This window comes from Kogia breviceps, chromosome 5 (genome assembly GCF_026419965.1).
Source record: "Kogia breviceps isolate mKogBre1 chromosome 5, mKogBre1 haplotype 1, whole genome shotgun sequence".
In the NCBI taxonomy this organism is placed as follows: domain Eukaryota; kingdom Metazoa; phylum Chordata; class Mammalia; order Artiodactyla; family Physeteridae; genus Kogia; species Kogia breviceps.
Window position 1 is genome coordinate 70,122,433 of NC_081314.1, and position 11,607 is coordinate 70,134,039.

The window sequence follows — 11,607 nt, forward strand, 5'->3', positions numbered from 1 at the left end:
AGGTGGCTGGAGACATCACAGATTTAGAATCTCACAGGACAGGGTTCAAGTCTCACTTATGCTGCTTACCGACTGGGTGACTTTGAACAAGGTACCTCCACTCTCTGTGCCACTCGCCTGAAAAATACCAGGAATAATCCCACCTAAGGGACTGTGGTGAGGTCTCGTCAGGTGCACGAAAGGAGCCTTGGACAAGTGCTTCCCCGCACCGACCCCCCCCTACTCAGTGTCTGCACGAGAGCGTGAGCATCTATGGGCATAGGAACTTATTCTTAGTCGATGTTACTTGTCCCAATGCTGAGCATAGTGCTTTGCCTAGTGTAAAAATAAGAGAAAAATGAAATAAAAACTAACTTATAGGCGCCTCAGAATCTAGACCAGAGTTTTGTATTCAGACATTCCTTAGCAAGACCTGTTCACAAACTAGCAAATCCCTGCTGCCCCCTGTCCTCAAAACAAAAACTTGCTCTGTGTACTCAAACAGTCTGAAACAAAAGTCAAACCTGGAGCCTGTCATACAGAGTGAAGTAAGTCAGAAAGAGAAAAACAAATACTGTATGCTAACACATATATATGGAATCTAAGAAAAAAAAAAGGGTTATGAAGAGCCTAGGGGTAGGACGGGAATAAAACACAGACCTACTAGAGCATGGCCTTGAGGATATGGGGAGGGGGAAGGGTAAGCTGTGATGAGGTGAGAGAGTGGCATGGACATATGTACACTACCAAACATAGGGTGGATAGCTAGTGGGAAGCAGCCGCATAGCACAGGGGGATCAGCTCAATGCTTTGCAACCACCTAGAGGGGGCGGATAGGGAGGGTGGGAGGGAGGGAGATGCAAGAGGGAAGAGATATGGGGATATATGTATATGTATAACTGATTCACTTTGTTGTAAAGCAGAAACTAACACACCATTGTAAAGCAATTATACTCCAAAAAAGATGTTTAAAAAAAAAAAAAAAAGCAGTTGATGTCTGTCCGGATGGAGAAACTGAAACTGAAACTGAAACTGTTTTTTCTTCTTACTGGAAACTGCAAGTTATTGTCAACATGGACTCCACGCCTCAGAGCAAGAGAATGGTTTTGGATGTTGGGACATGGGAGCGGACATTTCAAGAACTGATCTGGCAGGAGAAACCCCAGGCAAGATGGACCCTGAAGATGGATGGGAACCTTCGGCCAGACTGTGCAGCCCTAGGGTGGAAGCAATACAAGCAGAGAGCATTTGGCAGGTATGTGAGAGTCTGTCCAGCCATGGGCCTTTCTGAGCCAAGAGGTTCAGCTAAGCATTGATGATTCTTTTGAGAGCTTGTTAAAAGAATATATGTCACCAGGCTCTTCATGATTTTGTAATCACAGTGTTCTTTACGATGGAAATGATAAGGCTCTAAGCCTCTATTTTGCTTAATGGTAGGAAATTTTGGTAGGAAATTTTTTCTTTTACTAGGCTTCCTCCCTAAGTATTTCCGGAAATCCCCAGGGAATACTGTAAATCTGCCCTCCTATTCTCTCATCACAATTTATTCCAGACTGCTTCTATATAGAGACCTGCTCTCCCCCATCAGTCCTGTCTGGCTTCCCCAGGCTGCAGCAGTCCTACTAGCCTAGTCCTGGTCAGTACCAGCCTAGGACTGGGGCCTTCCTTTATAGCCCCAAGAATTGATTAAGGCCAAGCAATGGCTTTGAACATTACTTTACTGAAGGCCTGAAGATAATAGGGATTGATGCTGCAAGAAATTAAAACCTGGTTCTTGCCGTCCCTAAATACTGCCCCTCCCTTATTGTCTGTCTCCCTCTTTAACTTCCAATGAGCCTCTAAGTTGCAGGAACCAGCTTCTTTGCCCATGCAGAAGGGTGAGAAATGCTGACTTGGACAATCAAGTCTTCTCTTTATATGGCATGCAGGAGCTTTTGCTTCACTTTCCACCTCACCTGTTATCCTGCTTCCCTGCCTGCCCCCATCCTGCCTCAGGTGTCCTCTGTTCCATTCCTTATGGCTTATTAGCCATGCCATAAATTTTCAGACTTCTATACCCTTGCCTATGATGTTCTGCCTGTTCAGCAGGCCCTTTCTTCCTCCCTCCCTCCCTACTTGTCCCTCAAGGACTAACTCAAGTACCCTGGTCTTCCTAGGGAGAGTAAGTGTTCTTTCTTCTCCATTCCCATAAGACAGTGAATGGTTCTCTCTCTCTCCCTCTCTCTATATCTATCTATCTATCTATCTATCTATCTATCTATCTATCTATCTATCTATCTATCTATCTATATGTTTGTAATACATTTATGAATAACATATGTTCATATATTACATACTACAAAACATATATATTTATATATAATTATTTTTAGCTGCAGAACCCATTGTTTACATGAAGCTTCCCGGGGCTCTACAGAACACAGTTTTCAAGCCATTGGCCAGAGCCCACATAGCAGTCATTCTGTTCTGCTTGGAACCTGGTGAACTATGTAAGAGTCTCTCTTTGCACCAGCCAGAGCTCTTTGAGGGACTCATGACGTCTTTTATCAGTTTGGCACTGCCACAAATGGACAGGTGCTTCTCTTGTTCAGATGAATTGACCTGATAGTCATTCTGAGTTGGAAAAAGCAACAGATCAGCATAGTTTTAGAAAAATATCAACCAGCTTTTGAAAAGCACTTTGTAGTTTACAAAATGCTTTCACATATATTATCTCATTTAATGTTGACAATATAACCCTTGAATATTTTATGGATGTAAAAATTGAGGCTTAGAGTAGTGCTTTTTCCAAAGTGCCCCTGTTGAAAACTATGGACTTGAGTCTCCAACCCAAGTATTATGGTTCCAGGTCCTAAGTCAGGTACAAAACTAACCACATTGCTCAATAGAGGTGATGTGGTATAGTAGTTAGATAATGTTGGGATTGGAAACATGGCTCTACCACTTAACTTTGTGTGTCCTTAAGCAAGTTGTGTATTGTTTTATGATTCAGTTTCCTTATCTGCATATTGGGCTCAATAATGCCTACCTCAGAAGAGTGCTTTAAAGATAAAATGGGATAACATTGTAAAACATTGACTCAAAATAGGTACTTTATAAGAGTTTTCTATGACCTTGTGAAGACCAAATTTCACTGGCAAATGGCAGAAATGTTTTTCCCTCTGAGACATCCAGAGGTGTTTTACTGGTAAAGAGGCAGACTTGGTACCACATATAGGTGGGAGTTCAATGGGCCACAGGAGAAAGCTTTATTAGAAATGCAGTCCCTCTCATTCTTGTCAAATTTGAAATATCACATACACATTTTCAAGTTGAAAGGGTTCTTAGAGACCGAGGCCAGGACCATTTCCCTGGCCTTGGTCAACAATCAGCTGAGGGCACGATGATCTTCTGTCTGTAGGTTCTGGTGTTCCTCATGCCGTCGAAGCTGGGCTTCCGCCCAAGTGCAGATCCTATTTCACATGTACCTGGAGCACCAGAAGTCCCAGGGGAAGGTGCTTGTGCGGCTGTTTGGTCAGAGGTGCCGGAAGTGTTCCCAGTCTCAATTTGAGAAGCCTGAGTTCTCCCTGGATAGCACCAAGAGGATTCTGAACAACCTGGTGCAGCGTATTCTGGAGAGATTCTACAGAAATGGTATCAGGAAGGTTTTGGAGATACCAGTAATCCAGGAGGTGCCTTTGGAGGGGCACCATGATATGGTCAATTGTGAGGCATGTGCTCTGGGCTTCTGTATACAGAACTTACAAAACTGCATGACAGAGCCAGCCAAATCCTCTCCCTCCTACATGAAGACTGGATGCTCCTCTCCTCACCTTGGTGAAGTGTGTGGCCAAAACCGAGCTAGGAACCAGTCATCTGAGGCAAAGGAGACTCAGGGAAGCGGGTATTCCTGCTCCCATAAAGGCCCAGGACCCAGCCATGCCACTGCTAGGATGCAAGCGCCTGGGGCAGGCCCTCAGCTCAAATGGGAGATGGGCCGACTGCTCACACCAAGGGCAGACCAGCAGGCTGCACAGGGAACAGGCCCACAGCCCATCCAAGTAGCAGGATCACTTCCCCCAGGGTGGACAGACCCACAGCCCAGGCAAGCAATAGGTCCATTACCTAAAGGGTTGGCACGTTCACAATCCACACTGGGGAAAGGACCACAGGCCCCCCGGCTGACATATTCTCAGGCTGTAAAGATGTCAGGCCAGCAGTTGACACAGGATGCACAAGCCACCCAAGGGACAGATCGTCAGGCCACAAAGGTGACAGACCCACAGCCCACACGGGGGACAATCCCAAGGGCCACATCAAGGTCAGACACTCAGGCTACAAGGAGGGCAGGCCCCTCACCACTGGGGTCAAACTCACAGCCCACACGGGGAACAGGCCCCAAGGCTACATGTAGGATCTTCAGGGAAAGTCAAGATACCTGGGGCAGGCAGGAGAGGTGCTCACCTAGAGGGTCTGCTCCGGACAGCTTTTTCAGATTATCTCCCCCAGTCCTACCAAATGATTCCCTTAACCAGGAGCAGCTGTTCAGGTACGGCTGTGTCTGTGTTGTTGCTCTGTTTACCTTTTTGGTATCTAAATACCTATAAGTAGAATGATGAAAAAAGACTTGTCTTCTGTTGTCTTAATTCCATGGTAATCAATGAACTGGCTGCCATTTTAATATGACAGAATTTGCTTTGGGACCAATGCAGGGTCAAGTTTATAGAATAAGAACTGGTTCCTGGACCTCCTTTGCAGATAGTTTAAAACATGACCTAGCAGATAATGGACCCAATAATAAATATTTGTTAAATCATTAAAAGATTTTTACTCATGCATTCACTCATTCATTGATATCAATATATATAGACCATATCTTGACAAGAACTGAGAGTCCTGAGTTTCATCAGAAAGTTATTGTAGTAGGCTGAATAATGGTTCCCCCAAAATGCCCATGTCCTAATATGTTACTTTACATGGCTAAAGGGACTTCTCAGATGCGACTAATTTAAGGATCTTGAGATGAGGAGATTATCCTGTGTTACCCAAACGGGCCAAATGTAATCACATGGGTTTTTATAGGAGGGAGGCAAGAGGGTCATCGTCAGAAAAAGGCAAATTAACTAGAGAACCAGAGGTTGAAGTGATGTGCTCTGAAGGTAGAGGAAGGGGTCACAAGCCAAGGAATGCAAGCAGCCTTTAGAAGCTCATAAAGGCAAAGAAATATATTCTCCCCTAGAGCCTCCAGAAGGAACCAGCTCTGCTGACACATGACTTTAGCCAAGTGAGGCTGATATTAGACTTCTAACCTCCAAAACCATGGTAAAGTAAATTTGTGTTGTTTTAAGGCAGGAGTTGTTGTTTAAATTCATGGTAATTTGTTACAGCAGCAACAAGAAATTAATACAGTTATCAGTATCACTGCAGGGATCAGGCAGTTATGTTTTGGGTATGCTTTAGCTTTAACAACAACAACAAAAAAGAGTATAGATTAGAAATATTGACATACACATCCCCTCTTGTTCTTTTTTCTCTCCTACATAAACTCACCCAAATATCCCCATCGTAAAGAGATTTTCTAAAGCATCATCAAATCAAAGGGAATCTGTTTAGAATGGAGATATTTGGGTGGGCTTAAATAGTATGGTGACCCTTGGAGCTATCATATTCTCTCATTCCTTCTAGCATTGGATTGGGAATCATGTAAGAACATGCCAATCCTGAGATCTTGTGATGCATAGCTACATCTTTCACTCTCTCTTTCCATCTGTCTGCTAGGCATTTCTACATGGTTCTTGTACTACCATCTCTACCTTCCCACATTCAAAATCAGGCTCATCAGCATCTGACTTTCTTGTTCAAATTTGCCCTAGTCACTCAAGCTTATCACCTTAGAGTCATTTTTAACTTCTCCTCCTTTTCACCAATGCTTATTGTCCCTTCTTTTGTCAAGTTGCTCCCATCTCTTGCCACTAGGTTTTCCTATCCACCCCTCTCCCCAACCAGTTCAGGGACTCAGATTATTGAAATAATGAGGGGATTTGGATTTTACCTCATAGGCAGTGGGGAGTCATTGCAAGCATTTGAGAATATGGGCAATTTGAGTAGAATAACATTTTAAAAATATTATATCTTTCTGCAAAAGAATGGAGTATAGGATAGAACCATTTAGGATTCTGGCTTGAAATAGGAGAGTGGTAAACACAGAGAGGGGTTCTTATAGACAATAAATATCTTGAAGGAATTTGAAGACAATGAAATGCAAGATGGCAGAAAACCCAAGGATGAAAACACTTCCTTTTATTTCTGGCCATCTCTTTTCATTGCCTCTCAGGCCACTCCCATCAGCACTCTCCATTTATATATGCCCCCACCCCCAAACCACTTTACTAAATGTCTGCATTCCTCCTGTTTTCATACCTTTTTGCTTCTTTCATAAAGAACATACACATGAGGACTAGAGACTTTATTTCTGGCTTGGTTATGAGATATGACTGGTGCAGGTCATTATCCCTCCCTGAACCTCAGTTTCTCCAACTGTTAAATAGGTTAATGACTTCTAATTAAACACAGAGGATTGAACACATGCATTTCCTTCTGATCGCTCTTGAAATCCCACTGCGTGATAGTAAAAGGGGGGGAAAAGGCATCAATTCACAAGGCGAAGAGCATGGGTAGAAGCTACAAAACGGATGGATTAGTGATGGGTTACTGACTTAGCAGAGAGATCTGGAATACAAGTTAGGCAAAGGAAAACCAAGCTGCAAGGCAATTGATGTGGCACAATTTCATAAAAGTTCAAAAACTGTAGGCAACAAGTAGCTCTGAAGGTGGGTGTTAGGAAGCCTGAAGTGGACGGATTGGTTGAAAGCCTTTAGAAAAAGTTCCTTTTCCCCACTCCGATGCAGCCTTGTACCCACTCTTAACTCATTCCAGGGTGAGGAATGGAGGTTTATTCTCTGAAGACATTGACCCAGAGGGACTCTGGGCTTAGGAACTTGGGCATAGTTAAGGGAGGGGCTACCAACCAGCAATCAGAAAGATAGTGAAAGTCTACATACTGACTACAGACACTCCCTTAGCCCTCTACCAAATCTAGGAGCCAGCATTATATCCTACTAACCCTCCCCTCAAATACACAAAGAATGGATAGTTCCTCATTGGGAAAACTGATCAGCTCAAGAGAGAGAAAAAATATATATACTGAAATCGGGGAAGGGGGTTCCTCCAATGGAATGACCAACTCAGATCATATAGTACTGTAGTACATATTTATTGAAAAAAAAATCTGCGTATAAGTGGACCCATGCTGTTCAAACCCATGTTGTTCAAGCATCAACTATATATGTAAACTACTAGAAATAATAAGGGGAAAAATTCTGTATGCAAGGAAAGTAAGACGTGTTTTTGGCTAAGAAAAGGTATGAGATATGGAGATGCATTTTTGTTAATGGAAAAGAAAGTAAATTTGTCCTAAAGTAATACTGATTATTTCAGAATTGAAAAGAGGAAAACAGAAAAATAGAGGACAAATTATGGACATATCTATATCTGTAACTATATAGAGAGGGAGATTAAGCATGAGCATGGGAAATTTTACCTAGTCTAATCAAGCTGGCTAAAATTGAATTGTTATTAAAAGTGTTTTTTAAATAAGCCTTAATATTAATAGTGTACTTATATAAAACTAAAACTTGAGTTTTTTTTCATATACTGAAAAGACAAAGTTTTACTGGACTGTTGGTCTGCTCCTGATAAGAGACTGTGAAAGGTTTTTCTTTACCTATTAAATAACCTTCCTAAAAAACAGAAGTTCTGTGTTTTATCAAAATAATTTCCTGTGCTTCATGTCATCTTAATCAGGTCTTTGATAACTTAAGAAAACTGAATCTTCTCAATATTAAAAGAGTGAAGTTTTGTTAACACTCTGTAACATTCTATATTTGTCTTTGAAACACTTTATTGTCACTTTGTCACATAGATTATTAAGTATTGTTTATTAATAATCTGGGATCCTATTTAGTCAAGTATCCAAACCTTTTGATATTTTTCACAAACTTCCCAAAATTAAATTCTAAATAAAATCTTTTGACCTCAAACTAATTTGGGGATTTCTCAGAGGGCCCCTGGAACATCTCAAAAGATTTGTTCTCTCTCCTTTTTTTAAAAAAAAAATTGAAGTATAATTGTTTTACAATGTTATGTTAGTTTCTGGTGAACAGAAGAGTGATTTAATTATATATATATATATATTCTTTTTCATATTTTTTTCATTATGGTTTATTACAGGATGTTGAATATAGTTTCCTGTGCTATACAGTAGGACCTTGTTCATCTATTTTATATATAATAGTTTATATCTGCTAATCCCCAATACCTAATTTATCCCTCCACCCTCTCTCCCCTTTGGTAACCGTAAGTTTGTTTTCTATCTCTGTTACTCTGTTTCTGTTTTGTATACAGATTCGTTTGTATTAATTTTTTAGATTCCACATATAAGTGCTATCATATAATATTTGTTCTCTCTCTTTATAGCGGAGAGATGATGAACTAATTAGGCTTGTTTGATATGTTGGATTATGTGAGAAGCATTGCCAAATAAATGATGCTAAACCTTCTTATATTTGTGTGGCTACATGTTATTTATATGTGTTCTAGAAATTGTATAAAATCTGATATGTCCTGGTATGTTATCACTTTTAATTCTAATTATTATCTTGAAGTGTTGTGTGTTACAAAAATAAGCATATTTCCTAGTCAACTGCATTATAATGAACTCTCATGAGATCTTTAACCATGGCCATTTTAAAGTCTTTGTCATTTACAGAGAGTTACTCTTTTACTTTTATGCTTTTGCAAATATGTTTCATTTTCAGAGAGATTCATGGAGCAGGCTCAAACAAGTACTCTAGAATACAGGTTTCTGATAACTTTAAGATCATAAAACTGAACTGGGTAGGAATTTTCAGAACTCATGGAAAAACTGGATTCAAGCAGAACAAGAATTAATAACATGGGACTGAATGAACTGATGAGGATGATTATAATTTTATGATTTTTATTTGAAACACTGCTGATTTTTAAAAATGTTTTAGTTTTTCCAGATTTGAGGGAAACCCTCCCTCTTTTCTCTTAAGCTATCAACAAAGATGACTTATTTATCTTTTTCTCCCTTCTTGATCCTTCTATAATTCATAAACTCTCAATGAGTATTCTTATTTTCATGGTAATATATTTATTTGCATAAGTTCAATAAGAATCTGTTCTTATAACAGGACAGTTGGAAACACTGGTTATATTATCAAGGCTTTGACTAGGACGTTAGGTTTGAGAATGTGCATAGACTCAGATATAACCAGAAAACTTAAAGGAACTAAGGTTGACTTTATGAAGCCAATAAAACCCCTTGGAAATACTGGCCTGTCCCTGCTTACAAGGTTCCCAGCAACCTAATTGGGTGACTAAGGAAGGTCACTTCTTGGTAGGTACAAGAGCCTCAAGATACTTTGGGGACCTTGAGAAGAGACAAACTCACCCAAATCTATAGGTATTGCAGGAAATTTCTAATGGTAAGTCCTTGGCTTGGCTTCCTGGCCTTAAGAGGCTTTTAAAAGTTCAAACTGATATTTCTTAAGAAAAGTTCCAGCAAACAGATTTAAAAGAGCCTCTATGATCAATCACTATTCTTGCTGCACTTACGTAAATAGTCAAGTCAATTTTTTGAAACCAGATGTATTTTGCAAAAAAATTAGACTTAATTTGGCTCTCTTTTATAGAAATGAGGGTCATTTTAGAGAGATAAAGTATGTTTCAGTAACACACCTTTGTGGATATTAGATTCTAGTGCTGTTAATTGTCTTTGAGGTTTTATCATTTACCTGTAAACTGGACTGAATCCTGAATTCTTCTAATTTCCTCCAATATCTGGCTATAACACCCCAAACTAATGTTTCCAATTTTCTGTTACCCTTTTGACTTGGAATCACTAAGAACAAAAGCTGCACTATTTCCTGAAACCCTGCTAACTGAATGTGAACGACTTGATACAAACTTCAGAGAAATCACAACAGCTTATGTGTAGGCCATCTTTGTGTCTGCTGCTGCGTGCACCACTCAGAAAGTTTACCTGAACACATGATGATATCAATAGAGACATTCAAACTACAGAAGATGCTTTGACCCCAACATCTAGAGTATTCTCTAGAAATCTTCTTGACTGACTGCCCTCAGAACTCAGACTGGGTTTTCAGTCTGCTGCAATCATTAAGTTTTGTTTTTCTTTTGTTTCCATAGAAATGCCTTATTAAATACCTGATTTCTCACACAATATAGGCCTAATTTGGGGAGCTCAAATACAAGACAACCTCCTGAAATGAGACACGACCATTTAACTGAACTGACCTATTTTCAAGATGGAGATTGGTTTAATGAGATATGTAGCAATCTATCAACTTAGCTTCTGGGTTGTGAAACTTCTTTTTTGAAGTTTCAAAGGCAGAACTGAATAGGCGCAGAATTTGTTATCCTAAAACATGTCTCTTCAGCATAAGGATTATTTTAAGCTGGCTATTTTTAAGAAACAGCAGACAGAGGAGAAGCTCTGAGAACTGAGTAGAAGTTACCCTTTTGTAAGAGACATTTATATTTATAAGGGAAATCTCCATGTGTGAGAGTGTCTCCCTCTCTGTATCAGGAAGAGAAGGATGATTCTAAATCTCTAGAAACTCTTTGCAATGGAGAAGGTAAGGACTTAAATCTGTATAACAACCTTACTCTTGTTTACTATGTTTTCCTGATCACCTTCCATAACTGACTCCTCACCCTCAACATCTTCTTTTGTCTTTAGCTGAATATTTAACATGATGATTCTTACCATCTTGGGGAGTTACTCGGTTTCCCTGGGTCTCTCCCACGTATAAATGAAGGTACACATGTTATACTTTTATTTGACATTCTCCTGTTAATCTGTCTTATATCAATTTAATTATTAGACCAGCCAAAGAACCTAGAAGGAAAGAAAGGGAAATCTTTCCACTCCTTTACAGCCCAGGAAGCATTACTCTACCTCCATGCTTGGTAATTAACTTGAATTATGAAATAGTGGATTGGGATGTTACTGGAGGGAAGAAAGAAATGGAGAGAAATTCAGCAGCACCTAACCAAGCCATGCGGAAGTATTATCAGTTAGGTCAGGCAGCCAAACTAGGATCAGAAACAAATATATATATATATATATATATATATATATATATATATATATATATATATATATTTATTTATTTATTTTATGAACACTGTAAGCACAGAGATAATTCTCAGCCAAACAGAGATCTGACATGAGAGGACTCAGCAAAAAACTCCTGTTAACAAAATCAGTCATCCCCTAAAATGGAAAAGTTTTTCAATAATAAGAGTCCAGGGCCAAAAGCTATGGATTTCAAGGAATGCTAAATGCATCCACTGACCCTTCTTGACCTGCTTTTCTTGTTCTGTGCTACCATCTATCCTTTACATCTTCACCCCTGGTTAATTCAAGGCACTTTCAGCTTGTGCATTATGTCTGAACATTCTCAGGCCAAGAAGTCACAGGGAGGGAAGACTCTGGAGGTTTGGAAGGACAGATTCATCAGATGTCAGAGCCAGAAGCGG

General features: G+C 39.9%; 1 protein-coding gene across 1 annotated transcript; it reads left to right on the plus strand.

Annotated features, from left to right (window-relative positions):
* The first annotated feature begins 1,037 nt into the window (after positions 1-1,037).
* Positions 1,038-8,578, plus strand: RTP4 (receptor transporter protein 4). The gene is made up of 2 exons (XM_059064295.2): positions 1,038-1,234; positions 3,380-8,578. Exons 1-2 carry the CDS (start codon positions 1,053-1,055, stop codon positions 4,563-4,565), a joined length of 1,368 nt encoding a protein of 455 aa, XP_058920278.1. The 5' UTR covers positions 1,038-1,052; the 3' UTR covers positions 4,566-8,578.
* Positions 8,579-11,607: the final 3,029 nt, after the last annotated feature.

Coding starts and splice junctions, on each gene's coding strand:
- RTP4 (XM_059064295.2), top strand. CDS start 1,053: ATGGACTCCACGCCTCAGAGCAAGAGAATGGTTTTGGATGTTGGGACA. Junction 1,235..3,379: donor AAGCAGAGAGCATTTGGCAG/GTATGTGAGAGT, acceptor TTCTGTCTGTAG/GTTCTGGTGTTCCTCATGCC.